Genomic DNA, 24,686 nt, shown 5'->3' with positions numbered 1-24,686 from the left:
CCTCCTCCCCCTCCTTCTTCACTGACCTTGGTGTCTGCAGAGCTTTTGCTCTCACATCTTCTCACTCCTCTCTCCTGCTGCAGTTGTGCAGGATTATTTTTTTTTCCCCCTTCTTAAATATGTTATCACAGAGGTGCTACCACCATCACTGATTGGCTTGGCCTTGGCAAGTGACAGGTCTATCTTGGAGCCGGCTGGCATTGGCTCTGTTGGACATAGGGGAAGCTTCTTAGCAGCTTTACACAGAAGCCACCCTTGTAGCCCCCCGGCTACCAAAACCTTGCCACACAAATCCAATACATAATTTTTAAGATTAAAAATAAATGGCGGCTTAACTTACTCTCATTAGGCTTAAATATACAAAGATGGTCCTTGTATAGAATTTGACCCAGAGTTTGGATTTTCATGCTAACAGGGCAATTTTGAAGGACCAGAGTGCAGAATCAGGCTTTCAAAGTCCTTGGGCATAGCTGAGTGAAAAAACACCAGAGGCATTAGTGCATTGCGTCATTCTTCTACATATTGTATGAAGAAACGAATCTGAAATGTTGCTACTGCCAATGCAGAAAGTCATCAGATTTGTGAAATATGGTGTCAGTCAACAGATATTTTGTTGATGATGCTCTTGTTTTAACAGTTTACATGTATGTGGTGTAGAGGGTTGACGGACTGCAGCAGACATAAAGTACAAAGCAGTGAGAACATTAGTGAATGTTTTTACAAGACATGTTGCCTCCAATATGAAGTTATGAAATCTGTCTCCCTCAGTGCAGACAGCAAATGTTTTTCAGCAATAGCATTGATGCTTGGTAGTTTTTGTTGAAGCGCAACTGGAGCTGGATTTCTAGCCTCTGTCTATTTTTCGTGGAAAGAAATTTGTTTAAAAAATTGTCCCAAAAGCGGTTGTTCTCACTAACATAGAAATGAAAGTGTGGTGCTTACCTCTTAGAGGGGCCATTGGGAGGGGATGTTGGAAGTGCGCTTGCCCCCACTGTCATGTGTCATCAGAATATTGTACATGAAGCAAACCAATGTCAAAGAAATTTGTATCTCACACTAAGCTTTTATACAATTGATGACAGTTTCCCTTCTTACAAGAAATACCTATTAATTACTTTTTTTGCTGTGCCAGTTTACCTTTCTACACTTCCAATTGAAAGTCTGTACTTAGCTGTTTGCACCTCTGTATTCCAATTTATGTAGAAGTTGGTTGGCAAAACATAAAGTTGTTTTTGAAGGTGAATGCGAACAAGAAATTTCAAGTGGCTAGGTCCATGTTTTTCAATTACTTAAGATTTTTCAACTTGCCAAAAAGAAAAAAAAAAAAAAGACTCAGAGCATTCTAATGGTCAGTCGTACCATTTACTACTTAAATTACTGCTAGCAGTTGTGAGGAAGCAATATAGGTGTTGCAAATCAAGTGAAGAAATTACAAGTAAAGAAGCTTAATTTTGCATCGTCCTGTTAATGGTTAGATGCTCATGCTTGAACAGTGGACTGAACCTATCTTTTAATCTTGTTAGATCATTATATACAAGCAGTCTCTTAAATTTGTTCCTTGATTTAGCTCTAGTTTTCATACATGTTTAAATTTACACTTTACTACTTTTTTACTTAAGAGGAGGCTGAGGGGGGAATCTTGTGTATCTATATGAATATCCGAAAAGAGCGTGCAAAGAAGACATACTGAGGCTCTTTTCAGTGGTGACCAGAGACAGTGGGCACAGACTGAAACACAGGAGGTTCCCTCTGAACATCAGGCAGCACTCTTTCACCATGAGGGTGTCAAAGCACTGGCACAGGCTGCACAGAGGTGTGGTGGAACCTCCGTCCTTGGAGATACTATAAAGCCAGTGCCAGGCAACCGGCTCCAGATGGCCCTGCTTGAGCAGCGGAGTGGACCAGATGACCTCCAGAGGTCCCAGATGACCTCCAGAGGTCCCTTCCAACCTCAATCATTCAGTGATCCTGTGAAAATCAAAAACAGCGGATCTCTTCAGGTTCTGACTTGTGTGCAACATTTAAGATGCCACTTCCAGATTGTAAAAACACCCACATTGATAAAATCAGGCCATTTTCTGTTTGTGGTTTTTTCCTCAGAAGACTTCATGAAGCCATTCTGAAGTAATGGTAACAATGAGTTTAGCAGGCTATAGCACCAAACTAAATTCTGTATATTTTTTTCTTTTGAATGGGATCTTTTCCAAATGAGTAAATATTTAACAAGCTGTTTACCAACTGGTTATTTTGGAGAACTACCACTATGAGTGTTTTTATGTTAGTAACAGCTCTCACTTAACGGAAGAGAGAAGTTGATGTACCGGTCCTAAGACAGCTTCATACTTCAAACGTCTGCATAAATATTAGAGACTAGAAACTGAAATGTAAGAGAACTGAAGTTTGTTTGTGTTTTGTGTTTTTTGTTTTTTTTTAAATTGGCTTTGTTATAATCAACTGGAATTATGTTAGTGATAGGTTGGGGAGGTGGTGTGTTTTTAATGAACCTTCCTCCTACAGATGTTCTGTGCTCTACAATGAGTAAATACTAACCACTGGAGAAGATTATTACTTTTTTTTTTTTAAGAGTAAGATAAGATTGCTGTGCATTTGGAGCTGTCACTTTTCAAGAAAGTGCTGTGGCTCAAATAATTCTTAGTGTTGCTGTCCATGCCAGTTGGCTCAGACAGGCTCTTTCTATCCTTGGAAAAGACTGGAGATATAATGTTGTCTTATACTTAAGTATTTCCAAGAAATATATCTAGATTCAGACCTTGCTAAAAGTTATGCCCAGTAGATTTTCATGCCTTACAGAGTCTAAAGGGAGACTGTTAGATCAAAGGAGGGACAGTATTTCATAATCACTTATGATTTCTTCTTTTTTTTTTTAAGTTAAAAAAGGGGGGAACCCAAACAACAACACCACAACCAAAACCCAGTAATTCTGCATGAAGTTGTGTAAGCGTGATCACCTCTGAGAGCAGAATTTTTCAGTTTTTAAAAAGAAACCGTGGGTACACTTTCCAAACGCTATTGTTAAGGTGATGTCTCATGGCAGGGATCATTTTGTTTCTACACTTGCGGACCATCTACTCGTAATGCTGCAGCTGAGTCCTGAACTGAAGCTGCTGATTCTAGCAATAACAGACAGCCTGAACTCACCATGGCTTTGGTGGTGGATGTGCCACGTACTTTAAAAGCTAGGGATGAATTTATCAAGTTCGCCTAGCACTAGCTATCACTGAAAAAGATCATCTTTTGCATCCTCTAAGAATTTCTCTTTCTAATATAATGGAGTCTGAAATACTCTTTCACAAGTTCTCTCTAGGTTCCCACAAACCTCTTCCTGTTTTCAGGTGTGTTTCTTGTGTGGCAGGTACATTCCCTTCTCAGAGTTGAGGCATGGAGAGCACAGAATAGAACAAGGACTTTGTTCTTGATGAATTGGCTTTGCTTTTTCAGGACGGAATTTTACCAAATTGATCAGCTTTCAGGAATCCTTCATGTAGAAAGGGCCAGATTATTGGCATTAATGTCCTTTTATGCAGACAGTATTGATATTTTAATCTGAGGCATTAAGATACAGTGTTTTTCTTTCTGGTTTTGAAAGAACAACAAGCAATCAAAGGTAGAACACAAACGCCAAGCAAAGCTCTCAGGCTTTACTGCTATTTTAAGATAGCTTTGGCTTGCGTACTGGTAAGACCAGTGTGCATATTTGAAATTCTAGCCTCTACAATGAAAAGACAAGCCCTCGGAAACAGCCAGTGGTTTTGGAGCACGCTTGTCCTTTGCAAGTTGAATGTTAAACAATGACTTGAGACTCTGCTACACACTGGCTGTAGCTCTTGATGTCTTACACACTGGCTCCATTTTTTGACATAATTTTGGCAAGTGGGGGAACCTGGCAATCCTTCATGCTAGAGGCCTTAGCTCTAATAAAGCGCTTTAGTTATTAGCACAAGTAAATAGTTGTCCATTTGTGCTTCATTAATGCATATTAGTCATACAGTAAATACTGTCATGCTGGCAAGTTCCCCAGAATACTGAATACTTCTGCACAGTTCAGGAGGGGGTTTCTGACAAAGTGGTGTTGGCACCTTTCTTGAAGAAGTTCTTGAAGCTATTAGTGTAGGAGAGTGACAGACCATTATTTCAGCTCACGTGGGTTTTATAAAACTGATGCTTCAGTGGAGGCAAGGAAGTATTTTTTTTTTATGAATTTTATGCTGTTGCAGTAGGTCCTTCTCAAGTTTGCAGTTAACTTTTCTGCAGCCTTCAGCTATATCTGAGGCAGATTGCTTTGGGCTGTGGGGAGTACAAATGAGTTGCCTGCTCTTCTAATGAAAATAATTAGATATTCTAAAATCCTGTAAGATTGCCCAATATTGTAAAATTTTAACTGTATAATTGAAGAACCTAGCACATGCAACAGTATGAAGAAATCAAAAGGCAGCACAATGATCCGTGATCTGTGTAAGTGTTTTGTTTTCTTGAGAGATAAGACCCTGAATATAAACAGTATAAAATTGTGAGCTGAAATGTCAGGTATGACTTGTTCTTTGGAACAGCCAGCACAGATTTACAAATTGCTTTTTTGGCTTCTAGAAGGACTTGCTCCATAGTCTTACCAGAAACTGGGCAAGGCTGACCAGCTTCTGGTTCCTCATATCCTCATCCTTGGCCATTTTGAAAATGAATGTGATTTTTGCCTCTGCAGTCATCAGGTTCCTCCTCTGATCAGTGACTTATTTTTTGAAGACGAGGGGGAGCAGCCTCGCAGTGGTATTGGCCAGCTTCCCTAGCGCCTTCTAACGCATCCCATCTGTGGTCCAGTCAGCTTGTGTGACAGAATCATAGAATGTGTTGGGTTGGAAGGGACCTTTAAAGGTCATCTAGTCCAACCCCCCTGCAGTAAGCCGGGACGTCTTTAACGAGATCAGGTTGCTCAGAGCCTCATCAAGCCTGGCCTTGAACGTCTCCAGGGATGGGGCCTCCACCATCTCTCTGGGCAACCTGTTCCAGTGTCAATCCATAACCTTCTTTTGCTGTGAGTAATGGTGTAGTCTCCCAGATTCTGACACTGTGCTCAAAGAACTGTGAGATGTGAGGACGCTCTTTAGTAGGAAAAACCGAGGCAAAGAAATCATTGATCTTTTGTGTCCTTAGCTGATGGGTCCCATGTGCTAAATAGCATAATATTAGCCATCCTTTTGCCCTTGCTTACCTGTAGAAGCATTCTTTGGAATCCTTTGATTCAGCTCTTCTGCTTGGGCAGTATCTCCATATTCTTTCTGTGTAACCTCTTCCTGCTTCAAACTTCTTTGCATTTCAACATTTGAGCTGAGGCAGGAGTTGCCTGTCCATTCACCGTGGCTTTCTGCCATTCCCCTGTGATTTTCTGCATGCCAAAATGGACTATTCTTGAGCTTTGAGGAGGTTGTCCTAGGAGAACAGCTTGTTGTCCTGGGCCCCTTGGTCCTTCAGAGCATTCTCCCATGAGAACCTGGCAAACAGATCCTTGAGCAAGCCAAAAATCTGCTTTCCTGCAGTCCAGGGCTGTAATTCAGCTAGGAGTCCCACTCCTTTTGCTTAATCTTGTTCCCTTCATCTCAGCATGGCATCAGGCTGATAAATCCCCTGCCTCCCCAACTGGTTCCTCTTTGTCCATGATTTGGCTTTGGTAGCTTGTCGATCAAGCAGAGTGCTTCCCTGGTTGTCTCACTGATCACTTGTGAAGTTATCTTTAACCAGCTCCAGAAATCTTAGTAGTGTCCAGTGCTGACTGCAGGTGGAACTGCACTGTTTGCTTGTGAACAGGTCAGAAATGTGGTTTAGTTGATTTGTCTCCAGTTTCTTCCCATCCGATGCACCTGGCTGCAAAGATGGACTTGTTTGGGCTAGGTAAGACAGGTACTCTGAGCTTTCATCTTCTCCAAGATGGGTGCCTCTTCTGGAAGCAAGCATTCAGGTGGAAAACGAGGGACTTGCCAGTGTGACAGAAGCAAAGGAGAACCTAGGGGTGCTAGCCAATGGCCCAGGTGTTTCTTGGCCCACCTCAGTCCTTTGTGGTTTCCCAGCCAAGCTGTTGGTACTCAGTCTCCTGTCATGGCACCCTCCTGCCTTCCCTGGTGTTAACTCTTTCTCCCAAGGTTTACATCTAAGCAGGCTGTCTCCTATGCTGTAGCCATATCTCCGCAGAACCATCCTCAGAGCAGTGTGGGGAAGCTCTGCCCCTAAGTGGCTTAGAAGCTTCAAGTCTGACTGGTGCTGCCATCCTTTGGTCACGGGTGCCCCTGGCTCCAAGTCATTTGGTGGGAATGGGCAATGAGGCATGAGAAGTCCTGGCCAGATGTTCCTGTTTCCTCTCTGTTGGGGGCCCATCACAGAAGAGATGCTGCTCCCCCATGCCTGGAGTGTGAAGAGGCAGGGCAGGGCAGGAAGTAAGGGCTGACACAAGCCTTGAAATGCGTGAACTGTTTTATTGATTGTAAAGAGACTGTGCCTAGCTTGGCAAGGCTGACAACTCTCCTGCCTGCCTGTGGGTTTTGTCTCCTCCACCCCTCTGGCAGGGACCTGAGCTGCCCAGGATTTCCTTGAGTGGTTGTGTGCAGGTTCATGGAGAGCAGTGCCTGGGGGAGCTTGGGAGAAGACATCTTGGCCTCTTTCTGGAGGTCACCTTGGCGATGATGGTGTCAGGAGGCAGTAACTGTACCTGCGGCTGGTCTACCTCCACAGTCCTTCTGTGTGCTCTTGTCCTGTTCCCCCTCTGCATATCCTTATTCTTCCAGAGCCTCTCTCTTGGGCTCATCCTTCCTTGACTAGCAGGGAAACAAGAACCCCTTGACAAGCCAGGAGTGGTTGCCGTGGCCACACCACCATGACCACTTGTCATCACCTGTTGGAAAGATTTCCGCAGAAGGTAACTCTAGCATCATGTGTTACGTGCACATTCTTCAGTGTTTCCTGGGTTATTTGTACTTGTAAGATCACTTCTGTTACTTGATGTGTTAGATCACTTGAATGTAGCAGGTACCCATTTATTACAGTAACTTACAGCATGTTTACCCGCCCACACATGCACACTCAATTTCCGTGAATTTTTTTTGTTTCTTTTTAAATTCATGACGGACTGGGAATTTTTCAAAGCAAGTATTAAGATCAACTTTTGAGGTAGTTACCTTAAGCCTTTTGTAGCTGGAGGCACCTGTAGAGCCTGTTCTCTAAGGTGAACGCGAGTTAAGACTTCAGAATGCCCATTTCTCTGCTGCTGACCATACAGAAGTACAGGGCAGCGCGTTGTAAGTTTGATGGGAAGAATGCCTTCCTACATGCGTTGCTGATGAATTTTCTGCATGATTTAACCAAGTGTGCTAGAGATGTGTTCTGAAAAAGGCATCTCATGTGATCCTGTTTTTTCTGGAGTCCTTTATGTCCTCAAAATTATGACAAATTGCTGGCTGTCGAATATGAATTGGCTGGATGGTTTAGTCGCAAACCATAACTGCTATGCTGGATGAGAGCAGGTTGGAAAAATAGTTTTCTGACAGCGTATCTTTTAAAGCATGACTTGCCCTGCAGATTAAAATAAACCCAAACCCACAAGACCAGAAACTTCTCATCAACTGTCTCACTAGCATCTTCTGGAACGGGGATATTGGCATAATAACATGCCTTATTAGGATGCAAGATTACACATGTGCTGTCAGCATTGTGGTGGTGTGCTGATGAACTCTCAGGTAATTTGCCACAGTTAATTTTCTTGTTTTAGCTAGATGTAATGGTCTTCGGTTCAACTGTATCCAGAAGGCGGCTTGTTCCTCTCACCCACGGCTTGCTTCTGAAGCCTGGTTCAAAGTTTTTCTCTTTTCTTCCTCATCCTACGATTTCTTTGTTTTGATCTCTGGTTTGACTTTAATCTCAGCAGGAATCTTTTCTACTACCTTTATTCCATAGATCTGCATTTTTGGGTTAGAAAGAGTAGGTCAAAACTCGAGGAAGCAGCATAATAAATAGTGATTGTGCTGTAAAAGTTACCACCCTGAACCCCGGCATTAATCACCATCTCTGTTGAAGCTCGGTAGCTGCTCATGTGCAAGCTGCTAGCCCCTTGAACGGCAAAGCAAGCAAGTCACATTTATTTCCCCCCCGCCCTGGCATCTTCAGTAGTAGTTTCAAGGAAGAGAAAAGAAGAGAAAGGCAGGCGTTTTTGAACGCACTTTAATACCGATTGAACAGCAGCTCATCTGATTGCATTGCATCCTGTTTTCCTCGGTGTCACCAGTAGAAATCCATTTGCAGAAACGTTCTCGTCGTTTGTAGCTGCAGCGTTTCAGCATTGCTAAAGCCAATGCGATCCAATGTTGCGCACGTGGCAGTATTATAACTGGGATTTCTTGAACTTTTCTGTCTGACCAGCTTTGCAATTGCTGTGAAATCTCTCCCTGTTTGGAGACCCTGTACCTGGGCCGGTCTTGTTTGGGGTGGTTGGCTTGTTTTGTTTCCTGTGCTACCTTGGTAATTTTTGGCACACCAGACCTTCCTCCAGTAACATAGTGGTAGTTATGAAAACTCTTTGATCTGCTGAGGCCTTAACATAGCCCAGTATTCAGAGGATTTGTGCAGAATTAAAGCAGCTGCTGCTGCTAACCATTTTGAGGCGTTGCGGTGTATGTTCTGACGTGCTGTGGGTAACTTTGTTGGATGTGTCCAGTAGGGGTTAGCAAGAAGTGGGGAGAAGCTGTACAAAATAAGCGGTCACTTGACACACTTGGGCTGTGAACGACTAGTTAAACAACAAAACAAAAACAAAACCTTCCAAGCATGAAGAGGTGATTGACATGCTTGCTTTTAGCAAGTGATATTTTTTTCCGGAGTGCCAGTTTGTGCAAAAACTAAAGATTTGCGCTTTGTGTTGGGGTTTCCTGGGACAGCTTGCAACTTTACATGTAATCTGTTACTTTTTAAATGCAAATTGCTGAGCTTTTGTGAATTTTATTCCTTTAGAAAATGTTAAGACTGTAAAAATTTTCTGATAAAGCCATCTTCTTGATGCAGGATAATTGGTAGAGCTGCCTGCAATTAGCTCACTTCCCTCAAGGAGGAGAAAACACGGCAGACACTGCATTAAGATAAATATATATAAACATGTATATTTATTAATACTGGAACAAATGTAGCCATTAAGCACATTTCATATTGTACGTAGATTTTTTTATTTTTTTTTTTGAAAATCGGACAGAAAGAGGTAGAGTATCCAGAGCACTGAGAGAAGTTCTCAGGCTAAAAAGTACCTTTCAGCTGCTTGGAATTTACTAGAGTCAAACTAGTTACTACTTTTTCATATTCTGAAAAGGACCCTGAAGATGTAGAAAATACTGCAAGTTTCTTTCACTTCGAGAAATGGGAATAAGACACTTGACACTCTAAACTATCCAGGATGATTCCTGTTCTTAGTCTTGGCTTAATTTTTGTTTTGTTTTCTTTCCAGCTGTTGTGAATTGACAGTTTTTACATAGGCAACACAGCAGAGTAGTTTGTATTAGAAATATTGTTCAACTGTTGCTAACGTTTGGGGGCAGTGACTATGAAGTCTAATAGAGCATCACTGTTGAGGATTTATTTATTTATTTATTTATTTACTTAGGAAAACTATTTGGAAAGGTGTGGTGATATGATTCTTAACATTGTGAAGGTCAAATGAAATTCAGACATGATTAAAGAAAGAAGTGCAGAAAGACAGGCATCTTGTTTCATTCGTAATAGTTGTTGGGTTGTTTTTTCTGAGGGCTTGCAAAGTAACACGTTACTGCAATGTAAGCAGTACAAAAGAACAATTTTTTTCTTATACCCCACCATTTTCTTTGCATAAATTACATTACTGATTTGCTCTGAGAGAGTGGAACTCTGCTGTTTGGTTAGAGGAGAGCACAACAGTCTGCTCCGATACAAGATCTGATGCTGGGTTGTTGATCACGAAGAGGCACGATTGCTGTGCTTTAGATGCGTGTCTGGGATTTCTGTGGTTTTTGCTTTTATTTTAATAGGTTATAGAGCTGTCAACTGAGGTGTGTAAATCTTTACCCCATATCTGAGATTCTTAAATACCTTCTTTTTGGTAAGGCTTGCTGTTCTGGAGATGTGTAAAGAGTTAGTTCTGAATCTGACTGAAAGCAACTCACCTGAACTACAAACATACTTGTCTGAGGTGGGCAATTAGTTCTGGGGTAGATTGCACCATGTAATAGGTAAATGGTTCTTTATCTAAGCAGAAGGGTGTGTGGTCAGTATGATTAGGATCATAGGTTTGATCAGATGAGACAGCCATTTCTAGACCTCGTTAATTACTTACGTAGTGCCAAGAATCACTCTTCAGGGAAGGAGGGGAGGGGTGTCAAGCACACCTTAAATTGTAGCAATTGAGTAAATTGGCTAGGAAGTAGAGAGATAAGGTCCATATCCCTGATAGTTGAGGCAAGTGAGGATAGCGAAGTAGTCTTGTATATGAAGGTGTTCAACATGACACTTGGAATTCATCAGGTTTTCAGTTTGAAGACCCGAAGAACAATTTCATGAGCAATCTGAGAGTTACTTTGCTCACTGGCATCGGGTGAATTTTAATGGTCTGTGTGAGCACAGTGCCTCTTGCCCCACAGGAGGTTTATCATTTTATCAGCTCTGTCGTGGGCTGCAAAGAATCATCTTCACCTATCAGCCCATTCAAACCCCCAGTTTCAACCTGAACCATCAAGAAGACAAAAGGGGATAGCACTATTGTCTTTAAGAAAGCAGGTACACATTCAGACGGGGTAAGTTCCTTTGCTCTGTGTTTCACGCTAGTTTTATTCCTTTGTTAGAGTTTCATCAGTCTTGAGTTTTCAGGGATGCCTAGCTATAAGGGTACATGCACTTAAATGTAATTCAGATTATCTGGCTGGCATTGCTGCTTCCCAAAGCATAAAGATTTGAATATCTATTCATAAAGAGAATGCATTTATTCGGATATAATGGTTCCTGCAGCCTAGGTAGCATCGTCCTTCTCTGCTCTCTCCCCTGGCCCGAGCCACACAAACGTGTTGCTGCAGTGCCAGATCCCAGAGACCACCGTGTCGTCCTCTCAAGCACTGAGCCTTCCAAGGTTAATGCAGGGCATCATTAGCCTGCTCTGGGACAGACTGTCCAAGGCAGTTCACAGAACGTCTCCCGTCCACTTGGTGCAAGGGTGCTGTCAAAACTCTGACCCCTAAAGCCAGCGTTCTTGGAAGCAGCTGGCCAGCAGCGTGGCTATAACCGGAGCTCTAGTAGGTTTGATGCCAAGTAGAACAGACGAGCTACCTGGTATTTCACAGGTCTGATGAGCATGGGGAGGGCAGAGGGTTGGAAAGGATCAAATATCCTGTGCCTTCTTTCTATGTGCTACAGCTTCCCCCAAAAGAACATGTAAAGATTTTATTTATACTTTTTTTAATGCATGCTAAAAGAAAAAAATTTTGAGGGTGTTTTCTCAGAATGGACAGGAGTGTTAGCAGGTGTGTGGCATGCTGAAATTTTCCATAGTGCCTGGGTACAAGTATTTCCATTATGTTTCTTTTCATCTTTCTGATGAGGAAGGAATATAGTCTGACCGTGCGCTTCAGAAACTTGGGAAAAAACATAGAAGGTGACCCTCGGAAGGATTCTTGAATAGGGTAAAGGTTTTTCAAGCAACAGCACATCATTATGGGTTGCATTACTTCCTAAATTGCATGAGCACCATCCGGCATAGTAGTTAACACATATGGATTGCTAAGTTAGAGCCTTGCTGTGCTTTTAACTCATTTTAAGTAGCGTAGTCTATTAAGTACCAGTTCTTTGATAAGGGAACAATGCAAAATCTCACTGAAAAGCCTTTTCAAAACGAAGAATATGACATATTACTTCAGTTTACTTTATGCTTTCTGAGAGTAACAAAACTCAGTTTTTCTGTTTAATTCGTATTGGTAAATACAGTTCTATCACTTACAGAAAACAGATTTTTCAGGGACTTTATTGGTGGAGTCGGTACTGACCAAAACCAAAGACCTTGGAATATGCAGTAAGTTAGAGTTCTGGTAGTTTTGTCAGTGACAGTCCCCTGCCAACGAGAGTGACTTGCTTTGGAGGTAAGGCTAACTTATAATTACGTACAAGCTAAAGATACATTATTAGAATCTATGGGCACCAGCAGAAGAATTACCATATAAGCATGTAATTTTCTACTGCGAAGAATTTCCTAATAGAAACTTCATTTGTTCAGTGGTGTTTTGTTAGAAGTGAAAAGGAACTTAGTTTATGTTTTAAAAAAAAAAAGGCAAAAAGACATTTGATTAGGAAGTAACTGCTTCATTTTTCTAAGTGCTTTCTAGCTGAAGATGGGTCTAAGAAGTGATTCCTTTCACCGAGAACCTTGTGCACTTGTTTCTTTTCTGTATTTCAGGACTTGATTTTAGCTGTAAGCTATGTAAACTGTCTCTAACAGCCACGGTGGTTTTAGTCTCATTAAAAATAGAACAAAGCTTTTAGCATTTCTGAGCCTGTCAGTTGGATTCCCTCCTTGCTAGCTGATTAAAAGACAGCAACCATGATGCATTGAATTTTCTTCCACCATAATAAATGGCAGTCTGGTCCAAAAAGTGCACACTGTGGAATATACTATCCATTTTCTCTGTGTGGAGTTCTGGGAGACAGCTAAATTCTTGCAGAAGCGGTTAGTTTATACTGAGAGAGGACTGCGTCTCATGAGAGGAATCTAATTTGACGTCGTTCTTGCCAAATTCTGGGTGCACGAGTGTTGAAAACCCCGCTAATGCCAGTTTTGCAAAGCCCAGCCTAGAGAAGCTGAATCTGTAATGCTAGCGTGGATGGTGGCTGTAGGGACGCACTGCTGAAGGTGTCAGCTAATGCGCTACGCTCACTCCTGCCTTCCTGGAGAAGAGCCTTCTGCGAATAAGCTGCTGCTACCGGATACTGTTGGAGGCAGCTAATCATGGGTCCAGCTCTTGCCAGATCAGATTTATTTATTTATTTATTTTTCCTGGGGGACCAGAGACACTTCCCTGCTGCGCCACCCACCCCACCCCACCCCCAAAAAAAAAGGGGGGGGGGGATGGGGAGAGAAACTGGCTAGTAGGTAACCATAGTTTATGGTCTGAAACAATACTGCCTTGATAGCAGTTGCAGTGCAGGTAATGGCAAGTCACGTAACTGGTATTACTGCTTAAAAGAAATCTGAAACACCTTCAGAAAAATAACTTTCTGGCTCAGCTAAAAGGAGTATATTGAATAACTATATCAGTCCATGTGTTTAAGAAAGCTTTTTTTTTTTTCTTGGCGTAGGAGAAGAAACACGTCACTGATTTGGGGCAGGCACACTATAGGGTTTCAGTGTTGACAGCAGGGTCCAAATGCCCAATTTTTTTGTTGAATTGAAGGACTTTCTGGTCAGTAGGTTATTGAAACCCAGACCAGGGTCCGGAGGGAAGTTCCTCCCAGGTCAGACTGGCAAGCCTTTCTGCCTTCCCCTTTATCATGGGATGTAATATAATTCCTGTGATTCATTTAACAAATTCCCTGCTGCTGCAGAGACATAGACCACGGACGCAGGGCTGTCTTGTCTCTCTCATTTTCCTTCTTTCTTTGCTAATTCCTGGTACGTTTTGTTTCATGTAGCTATTGTATATGTTGCGTGGTGGGCCGGTAAGTTGTCTGAGGGTTCTATGAATGCGTGGATAGCAATGACAGCATATTGCATGTTTTCGGTGATTTGTGGCACCGAGGATCGGAGGTGCTGCGGTGTGTCGGGAGGAATGTGCTGCTGCTCCTGTAATCCCAAACTGGGCTTGTTTGTTCCTGGTCTCCAGGGTTATCACTCTCACCCTTGACAGCCAATACTGCAAAATCAGAAGGATTCCTGCCGTTAGTGGCTTTGCTACTTCAGGAGAGAGAGCCTGACTTGACAAAGCTAAGTGGCTTTATTTTAAGCCCTTGTTTGTACAAGCTCTCTTAGCAATGGGAATGCTAAAATTCTACGTTCACGGTTACTCTGTTGATTTACTGAGCCTTTCACTTGGCTCTTACCTAGTCAAATGACTATAGTTAAGAGGCAGGAAACCTAGTTACAGGTCTCTAATTATGTAATATGTGGGTTGTCTGAGAATGGGCTTTAAAGTTTTTTGCCTGGTGTGCAAACCCTGGTTTTTTCTTTGTTTCTATGACATGTTAAGCACTGGCCCAGGGAAGATGTGATTGGAGCTTTGGGAGAAGACAGTAAAAAAATATGAACCATGTTTGAGTAAACTTAAAATCATTCGCAAAGCAGTGACTTTGGACAAACCCAAGAGCCTTCCTCTTCCCTCACGGCTGTACTTGGGATGAATTTCCTCGAGCTCTGGGGTGTTAGCAGGCTGAAAATATGTTGTACCAAACAGCTGACCGGTAGGGGACTGTGCTACTGTATTTAGCCACTAAGAAGCCCAGTGACTTAAATCTTTTAAGAAAGGAGCATCATATGCATTACTAATTGATCCAGACTGTGGAGTCTGGATTAGAGCTTGAACGTTGGTCTGGATCTGTCAGGTGGATTTCTTCCTGTAATAGCCTACGTGTTTGCCTTCACAGCGCTAAGAATAAAATTGAGTGACAGAACAGAAACTCTGTGCATGTCTGCAGGTACCAGTAAGCTGTAGGAAAGTTCGCTTAGGTCAATAGCTGGCTACTTGGTGCTTACCATAATTGAGCCTATTCTCCTCCTCGTATGTTTGATGCTTTAAGTAAACCAAAGCTGCAAAATCACGGCATAAAGAAGAAGCAGCATAGCTTAGAAAACAGTGCAGAAAGCTACTTTACATAGATGCAAATAGTCTTTTGTTTGGGCAGTGAAGAATCATGTGAAGTGGTCCTCAGACGAAATGCTGCCTAATCTGTTTATTGCCTAAGGAAACTCCAGAAGCATGTTAAGAATGGTAGCACTGGGTCAGGTAAAGAAATGTTCACCTGCTTCTGTATCGTGTGTCTAAGGGCTGCAGATACAAACAGAGTAATTTCTCAAAGTATCCCCTCCTGCTTCTGGAACTGTGTCCACTCTTTCACAGCCCTTGGTGGACCCATCTTCAGTGAATTTTAACAATTGCTTTTTTTGGAAACCAGTTACACTTGAACACTTTGCCGTAGTTTCCTCAGTCTGTGCTAGCAGAAGGTACTTCATTTTGTTGTACACAAGTTGCTGGAACAGAGTAAAGCTAAGGTGGCTCAAGTAATGACCTGGCTAATTTTGTCTTTACACTCGACTAGTTTCAAGACATCTGCCTGGGTGTGCTAAAGTGGCACCACCAGGTAGGCAGCCGCTTTGCCTCTGTGCAAACTGTGGCCTATCTGCCCTGATAGCCTCCTAAACCTCAGTGGGACCCGTCAGCACGTCTGACTTGACGTTCTGTTGTGCTGGACGGTGTACAAACATCAGAAGTATGTCATGATCTTAATTTGTCGCTGTGGGACTGCTGGCATGAGTACGCGTGACTCTTGCTCAATTGAACCTTTTGTTCAGGGGCATGGCTGTGTGGGTTTGCAGACAGCTACAGTAAATCCAAAACCGAGGGACTGTCGTCTTGGTGGTCTGGACGTCCTCGGTCTGGCCGTGCTCCCAGGAGCTTCCGAGAAGCTGTGCTGCCACTTGTAGCCTTCCTTCATCTCGTAAACGTCCAGTGACTGCTGAAGTTAGAAAAAAGTCGAAGCCTTCAGGAAAAGGGGATTTCCAGACCTCTGGAGAAAGCTGCTCTGGCCCTGCTAATGTCAGGTCCCTTTCTTCGCAAAGAAAGAGGGAGAAGGGAAGTATAGATGATACTTCATTATTTGTACTTGCGGATATGCTTCCTCCCTTTTCTAAGCCCTATTTACCTGTAAGATTATCCTAAGTGACTGACTGGATAACCTTTGCTGAAGGAACCAGCATGAGAGAAGCAGCAGTAAGACGAGTAGCAACATGCTGGTCAGCCTAATAATGCTGTCTCATACTGATAAATACTCTTCTCAGCTAAACTGCAGGTGGGAACAGTAGCACTTGGAGCTGAAGAAGTGATTAAAGAGCACGTTGCAGACAGCAGAGCTGCCATAGTATATGGCTGTCTGATTCTCTGATTGAAATGCTAGATTTAATGTTTTCTTTGATGACTGAAATGCTTATCATGCTAGCAAAAACAGCAGCAAACATTGTGTGTCATAGTTGAGGGAGTGCAACTTGAAAGGCTTGGTTATAGATTGAAAAAATAAATCCAGATTGTCCTGGTTACTGATACGTAGAGATAACACTGCCTATGAGTGGACTTTGGCTCTTAATGCGATACAAGCATGTCGTGTTTTGCATCCTGCAATGTACGTTTGCAAAAGGACACCGAAATCTAACCTGTAACGATGGTGTGTTTGGCTATATGAAATGCTAATGCTTTAAAGGACTCTGTAAAAAATAGATCCTGCTTCAGATCCTTCTAGCACTCTTTCTAGTCACTCAATTAAATCATCCTTGGTCGCAGATGCTGACTGATGGAGAAAATAGCACATGCAAACAAGTCAGCGAGGGCTAATGCTCAGCTAGCTTCTAAAAATACAATAGCTGGATGGTACAGTAAGTTAAGTAACGTGCTTTAATTTCATATTGAGAGCGTTTATTGGAAGAGGAGGGAGAGCTGGGGATTAAAACCTGGAGCAAATGCATGACTTACCGGGAGCCCGGTTTCAGCAGCGGCGGGGGGATGCTGATGGACCAAAGCAGGTGCCCACCTTGCTGAGGGCCCCGACCCCACGCGGGAGCCTGACAGCGAGGCTGCTGGCACCGAGCAATTCTATAGCTTTTTTTTTTTTTTCTTCCCCCTTTCTTCTTTTAACCCTGTTCCAGTGTCTGTCTGATCTCTGCTGCAGCTGGCCGAGTGCCACTGTTTGTCTGTGCACAACGGACACAAACAGCTTCTGGAGGGTCATGTGAAACTACCCTGAGCTCTTTAAATCGCACCGCCCTTACCTTTTCTCCTCTGCTGCCAGCATTGCTTTAACAGGTGTGTCTTTGTTTATGCACGTCTGCCGCTTTACTTTAGCACCTGGGTTGTGCTGGCCCTCTGTGCCCAGAGGAAACCTTTGGTTCCACGCTTTGCTCGAGCTGCAGGAGAAGCCTGTGGACCTTCTGGGCAGGGGTTTGCATCTAACAAAACAGGCAGGAGCGTCAGCTTTGTACGGGCAGCATCTGCAGTCGTTAGGCGTTGAAACCTCTGCTTCTGAAAACTTCGATATATCTTACCATGACTTTGGCGTAAGCTTTGTGAACAAGGCCTGTGGTTCTCAGCATCTTCTGGTAGACCTGTAAGGTGATTCCAGAGAGGGCGCATCCTATTCCTGTAAATTCTTGGTAATTGCTAGTTAAACGAGATTTTTTTTAATTGAAGAGTTATGGGCATGCAGCCCAGCTGTAAGCCTAAAATAAGGTCTTCTCAGTTAAGTGTTTGTGTGTTACTGCTGTGGGAAACCCAAAGGTAAAAAGATGCCTCTCAGCGCCACCTCACCTCTGTTACTACATAGTACTGCATGAATCCTGCCTTCCAGTAGGGACTATTTTGTGTTGGCACGACTGAAAACACATTTAGGTGTGTAACGAATAGATTTTAATTGGTTTTCTTGTTCCACCCTTCATTTCTGTTGGGCTGCCCTGTTGCTCTTCCCAGCCAAGAGGCGATATGCAACTGCATCCAATGCATTGGACATCCAGACTTGTTCCGGGGAAGTGGAACTAATACTGCTAAACGGCATCTGTGGGGTTTTAGCTACCTGGTAAAAATACGTGATGTCGAATTGCATGGAGGGAAACGCACAAGGAAAAGCTCTGTGCTAGGAGAAGGGATGTTCTGCTGTGTTCTCCCTGCCTACGATGTTCACCTCTCGGCCTTTGTACTGCCAGCAATCAGCTTCAGCTTTAAGTTTTGACTGGAACTTTTCCTAGATAAGCATCTCCTCCCCCCTGTTGTCCTTGGAGCCTTTGAAAGAATTACGCTAAACTTTCTGGGGAACAGGCTCCTGATTTTGTATGTGCTTTCTGCTGTTGCCGTCTCTTGCTGCAAGTCCCATATGTCCTGCCTGAAATGTAAAACTGAGATGTTCTGGGCCAGCTCAGTGCTGGCTGTGTGGTGTTCCAGAGAAAATGAGATATATCCAGTGAAAACGACTAGCAAGGGATTTGACAGAGACAGGAGCTCATGAGTTGTTTGTTCCTAATATGTGTTCATTAGTGCCAGTGAAGGAGCTAACAAATATTATCTGATTTTTTTTTATTTTTTTTTTATTCCTAAGAAGCAACTACAAAAACTTGTGAGATTAGCTAGATGTGGCTCATGAAACAACAGCCAGTAGTGTGAAAATCAGTGGCAAGGATGTGAGGAGCTATAAGGGGAGGTAGCCAATAGAGAAACTGAGTGGTCCCACTTGTATCTGGCATAGATAGGTGGATGCCGTATGTATCTTATCATATATTGTTTACTTATAAAAACCTCCCTTAGTCATACTGCTGATGGCAGTTCTTGTCTTATAAATGCCTGTGAGCTCCTGAATTGGTCCCTGATGGTGAAGGCACTCAACAGTGGCGCTCCGAGTACTTGAATGCAAAGCTCAAGTATCTGCTGTTTGAGGTAGCCTCTCTGAAGGAGAGATAATATCATTTATTTCACATCCTGCATAACTATATACAGTTCTTATCCCCAAACAATACATCTATTATGCTTTTGAGCATTAGCTTATATTCTGTAAACTGGAAATGTTGGGCTGAGAGCTCACAATTGCACATAGTTGAATTGCCACTCATTGTGTGCATGTTATTGCTCCGCTGTAATTACAATGTCATTTGCCATGAAGGCGATTCCTATGTTTTGACATAAATGTGGATCATACCATTGTGTATTTATCCCACACTTTGGGCACAGCAAGATCATGTATACAGTCACATATATCACCACAGCAGTTTATGGTTGGTGATACATCAGTGCAGTCAACTTTATGCACTTACTTCTATTTTTCCATACCACCCTTAACTGGTGTATGCAAAGGTATGCCAACTTTGTAAAACAGTGTACCTACTCAGAATTTCCTTCTGTTACTTCTAAAATGCAACATGACTTATCTTGCTTTTCTCATTTTTTGTTTATATTTCAATTTTCCTGCTTTCTCCTAGTAGTCGTCTTTGGCAAGGTCTGTGAGAAACCATGATATTTTAGACTTAGCCAAATTCAGTCTGTGTTAGAACGTCTTGAAACCTGATCTTGTGAGAGTTCTAGTATGAAAAAAAACCAAACCAAAACAAAAAAAAAAACAGGTTGGCATCCACAGCCATGGATGTTTATCTAAACTGAACTTCTGATTCCTCTTGAGGTTTAGTAGTTCACTACTGAATCTGTTTCGGTCCAGTTAATTAGTTACAAACCCCTGAGCCACAGACTCAGAATTAAACAGAACAAAGCCCCAAGCCTCCGCATAGTTTGATGCAAGAAGAAACTTTTGTTAAACTAGGAAGTGCATATACATCATGATTTCCCAGTTTGAAATGCAAACTGGTGTACAGATGAGCCAACGGCATAGTCATTGATTCTGGATTCATGCCACATGTGTTAATGTGACAGTCTAGTGTCCCCTTATAATGCCCCTCTGACACTGGTTTCTCCTTTCAGAGGTGTGGAAGGGATTGGTTTTTGTATCCGTGGTTTGGCTCTGTAACGTAGCTTACACAGAGTACAGAATGCCTGTTTTTTATAAGATTTTTCTGCTCTTCTGTTTTTAGGACAATGTAGATCAGGCTTCGGCTCATGGTCGGCGGGATCTGGTGGAACCGGGTTTCCAAGAACCATCTAACCGCATCTCCCTGAATCACCAAGGTAAGGAACAGTAGGTGGGAATCCAGGCTCCTCATTTCTTGTGCCATTTCTCCTTCTCACTAAAAAGAAAAAAGTTCTGGATGGTTGGGGGAGGAGAGCTGAAGAAATCGTTTTTTGTCACAACTGTTCTTTGAGCTACAGATGAAGATGACTGAGAACGTGTGATGCATCTCAAGCCTTGTAAACCAAACTGGGGTAGCTAGCCTGGGTGGCAGGGAACTGCTCCTGGTTTTAGGAGGGAGGAGCAGGGAAGCACTGAAATTGAATTCAATGTTTGTAATGTTAAAGTTGCCTTTAGAAAAATCTTTGACAGCCATAAGGAAGCGTTCAAGGTTCTGGCTCAACTTCTGCAGTAGCAGAAAAGAAAAGTATGTTTATTTGCTTGGGATGACAGAAATTCATCTCATCCAGGGAAAGAAAGTCCTGAACTAGACGCTGTAATGCTGGTACAATAGTCTAGGTTCTGTAATTCAACAGGACTGTATATAAAAAGTTAAAATAAATCTTAAAAGTCTTTCTTTGCCAGTTTCTGTCTGTTCAGATAACTAAAAAAAGACAGTTACTATTATAGCAGAGACTTTTTAGCTCAGCTTTATTTTTTTGGCTTTGAAATAATTAATAATAGAAAGTGCCATCTTAACCAGTGAGCCCCCTTACCCTCAGGCTTTCTGATGGCTTAATTTGGAACCAAGTCCTTGAAGGTCATCTTCAAATGTTGTTTCTTCAGTGCAACAGCTAATAGTACTGCAGTCAGCACAAGGCTAATTAAACAAAAAAGATCATGAACATACTAGTTAAAATATTTGCCAAATTTGACATGCTTAACTTTTCTTTTAAAAATCTGTCGCCTTTCATTTGTCAAGGGCAGCAAGACTGGAATTCATGAATTGTAGATCCTCAAGACTATTTATGTTTCACAAACAAGTCCCAAAATGTAATGAGGATTGTTTTTTAATTTAGTCCCCTGTCCGTGCCCCAAGTCTTCCATTTTTTTAAAGCTTTCCTTTCAATTGAAAATAGAAGGTAACAGGTTGCCATCTTATCCAATCTAACATTTCTAGTAGCACAAGGCAGTGTGTTGTTGGCATGCTTGCATGCATACAGCACAGAGTTTATAAATTCTGTTTTTCTTTTGTATTAGAATGGTACTGTTACATTAATTTCACCTATCTTGGGATGTGCAAATCCTGGAGCAAATCCGTATAGGTGGCTTCTGAAGCTATTTGTAAATATCCCCATTTATTCAAGGTATTTTTTGGGGAAACGCATCCTATGTCGGCTAAGTTCACACGTATCAATACGTGTGGCTGCTGCTTGTGAAGTCTGAACATTTATTGAAGAGACAGTTAATACTGCATTTTGATGGCAAAATGCCAGCTTCGCAGCCTGGCATTTTCCTACTTCCTTTCCAGATCCTTCATTTCCTCTATACTGTAGCACTGCAGGATCCACACAGTGTCACCTGATGTGTGGCTCTGCCTCAGCCACTTTGTATGGGCCAGTCTGTATGCAAACTGGCCCAAATGAATTTATGAAACAGCTATCTTTAAAGAGAACACTTTGCATAGCGGGTGCTGGTAGTTTAATGCCTATTTGTAAAGCAAGACCCAGTTAACATTTTTCCCAATGCTTTCTGAAGTAAAGATCAATTTTGCACCCACAAATTGAGACTTTTTTTTTTCTATGTCAGCTGACTAACAACAATCAAATCCAGTATTTCTAAAATTGTCCTGATTTTGTTGCTGAAGTAGGTGTTTAGCACATTATTAATCATGCCTACCCCCGTGACCATGAAACGCTGTTATGCAAGTGGCGTGGATTAAGAACTGAAACCTGAGTGCCCAGTGGTGGCCTCTGATGTGGTGCTGGGCTGTAGCACTTCTGCCTTTTTGCAGTGTTGGAGGGAAGCAACGTGCCTTGCAGGCATGATACCTGCTGCTTCAGTGTTTTTTTGGAAGTGGCTGTAAGCGTGATGTTATGTCATGTCTTGTGTGTTTGTTCTGTCCAAGTGTGAGCCTCTACGCTCTTGCACAGCATACGAAATAGACGTTCCTGTCCAATAACTTGAAAGTACAAGTGTTTTAAGAGCTGCCGCATATTCCAGTAACTGATTAATGAATAGTACATAGGAAAATAAAACATGAAGAGCTTCAGAGGGAGTTGTGACGTGGTCTGAACTAGCTCTGATGCGCTCATATTAGTCATACAATAAATAGGAAGACTAGCTTATTAACATGAAGTGGGTTTTTAAGTTCTGTGGCAGATGTTTGCTTTGGTTTTTTTATCTTTACATTAAACTGTGTTATCCGTTACTTTCTGTTAAAACTTTGCTGCCATTGACTTAAATGAAAAACTTGAAGGGTAAACCTGTATCCGGAAGTAACTTGCAGGACCACAATCTGTTTGGTGGTATGTCTTGATGATGCTAATGATAAAGGTATCTGCAACAGGCTATGTCAAATTTTGCTTTGAGTTATATACAACATTACTTGCTGATGTACCTTACAGCGACTAGCAGATCTAAAGCTTTTATTCCTGTGTTTGCAGGACTTTTAAGGAAAAATAATAGGCAATACTGAATATGAGCAGAAATTGTAGAAGGATTAGAATTGGCTAAAACACTTCATGCGTTAGATGCTCTCTGCATTTTTCCTTTTAGTGTGCTCTGCCTTAAATGCTGGAGCTGAACTCTGAGCAGCCGTACTTGCTATGTTATTTTATGTATACACTTCCAATTCATACCTGACCACGTTGCTCAGTGAGCGTGTCAGATTTGCCAGTTTCTGTTGAACATTAACTTATAGCCCTTTGCTTTTCACTGGGAGAGCTTTGGTACAAGCACTTGCAATTCTGAACCAGACCCTGCTTTCCACGGCCTATAAAAATGGTGATTAGCTTCCTCCTCCTAGGCATCTGAATCCCTTCAACACAAGCTGGAAAAAGAGCATTCAAGTGGAGACTGAGATATCCCTGCCAACTGTCCCCGCGTGAATAAGCTCTTTCTTGTGAAGGGTATTTCAAGTACACGTTTCCTGCTGAATCACTCTTTTTACACAAGCAGATGCTTTATAACTGTTCAGCTTTTAATTTTAAAAGAATATCTTGTAAAGATTGGGGAGCAGAGAATACTTTTTGTACAGTGAGGAGTCTTTAAAATAGGCACGTTCCATATGAAACGGGTGTAAAAAGTTGAGTGCAGATGGAACAGTTCAATAACTGCTTATGTGTAAGTATGCTGATAAACCTGTTTACTTTAACAATAAGTATTTTTATATCTAAGCCATAACTTAGTATTCACTTTTCAATGGTTCTGCTAGTTGGGCAAATTTCTTGAAGGTACTAAACGCAGAGAGCAGGAACGAGGATTTCTTACCTCTATGCCACAAAAGCTACTTCATAAGTTCAATGCAATAGGAAAGAGTGAGCTTCCTCCAGCTGAACAATACTAATATCCACTGATGTCCACTAATATCCACAGATACGCCTCAGCTACCTGTTGAAAGTTATAGAAAGTTAACAATATCCAGCCAGGATTTGGCATTTAATAAACAGCAAGTCAAGTATTTCTTGAGCAGTCCTTCCAGAAGCTGTAATTAAGCCTCTAGGCTTGGAGAAGAAAAATACATCTAAACTCTGTGGCATTTCCTGAAGAGTTAAGGAAGGAGTTTAAGAAACAAAACAATTATTTACCATCTTTAAAAACACTAAGAGGAAGTGAAAGCATGCTTAGGATGGGACAGGTATTGTTATTTTTCTAACTTTTTTTCCCCTTCAGGAGCGGAATGTGGAGATGAAGGAAACTGTAGCCTCCTCGGCCATGTCTCACTTTGCAAAACATTTAGGACTCAGAGATGTTTAATATTTTGCAATGACAGGTTCTCAGTAGTGTGTAGCCTACAGTGTTTGTACCCCCTCCGGTAGCAAGGGGCAGAGCTGGGAAGCATAGTCGTGGTTTTCGTCAAAACACTTGCATTCACACAGAAATGCCAGTTGAGGCCTTTGGTAGAGGTGACGGGCTCCAGCACTCATTCTCCCTGCCCCATCCCAAAGGATGCTACTGGTTCTCCTCTCTCCCCAAGCACCTTGGCAGTGCAGCCTCCGTTCCTCTTGGTTGAGCGCCCCGCTGTGTGGTTGCCACCAAAGTTAACCTTGAATGTGTCTTGCTAGCAAGACAAGGCTGTCCTGTGGATTTACCTGCGCTGCCTAGGAGCAGCCTTGCCATATGAAGTATGATAGCAAAATACATGATGCTACGGAAAACTGTAAGCCCAACTGAATTTGTTTAGTCCCAGACGCCAGGAGGGATTTGACCTGCCAGCCATGCCACGGCTGTTTCTCGTCTTGCTCTGTACTTCTGGGTTTTTCTTTGTTGAGGCGTGTTTCGGAGCTCATTTTTCTGTTTGTTTTTCTAGCAAGCAGCAAATAGTGCCAACTGCAGTCCTAGCCGTGAAGTTTATGGGCAGTACCTTTTGTTGGTACTCGATGTGTACTTTTTGAGGTTGTGTAGCTGCTTCTTAGTCAGGATTTTGAAGCCAGGCGTAAATAAGATGCATTCTGTCACCTTGACTTTGTGTATGTTTGTACTTGTGGGATGATTGTTGGTGTCTATACAAGTGTGTTTTGCCATGGGTCTGTGATGAAAGATTTATTTTCCTTTTATTAATGCATTCACGTGCGGCCCTCCTCTTCTGAGGCGCTCTTGGCTCATGTTGGACTTGATGCTTTTTGTCGCAGCAGTTTGCAGACAGAGCCGAGCTGAATATTGTTGTACCTCTG

The 24,686-nt window shown here is 42.3% G+C and overlaps 1 protein-coding gene across 1 annotated transcript in view; it reads left to right on the top strand.

The window, feature by feature from the left end:
- The window catches only part of GRB10 (growth factor receptor bound protein 10), a 152,258-nt gene that overhangs the window by 43,619 nt on the left and 83,953 nt on the right, over window positions 1-24,686 (top strand). Inside the window, exon 3 of the mRNA XM_063326234.1 lies at window positions 19,817-19,910. Coding sequence (XP_063182304.1) covers window positions 19,817-19,910 — 94 coding nt within the window. The remainder of the gene's footprint in view (window positions 1-19,816; window positions 19,911-24,686) is intronic.

Source organism: Chroicocephalus ridibundus, chromosome 2, assembly GCF_963924245.1.
Source record: "Chroicocephalus ridibundus chromosome 2, bChrRid1.1, whole genome shotgun sequence".
Taxonomy (NCBI): Eukaryota; Metazoa; Chordata; class Aves; order Charadriiformes; family Laridae; genus Chroicocephalus; species Chroicocephalus ridibundus.
This window is presented reverse-complemented; position numbering and strand designations above follow the sequence as displayed.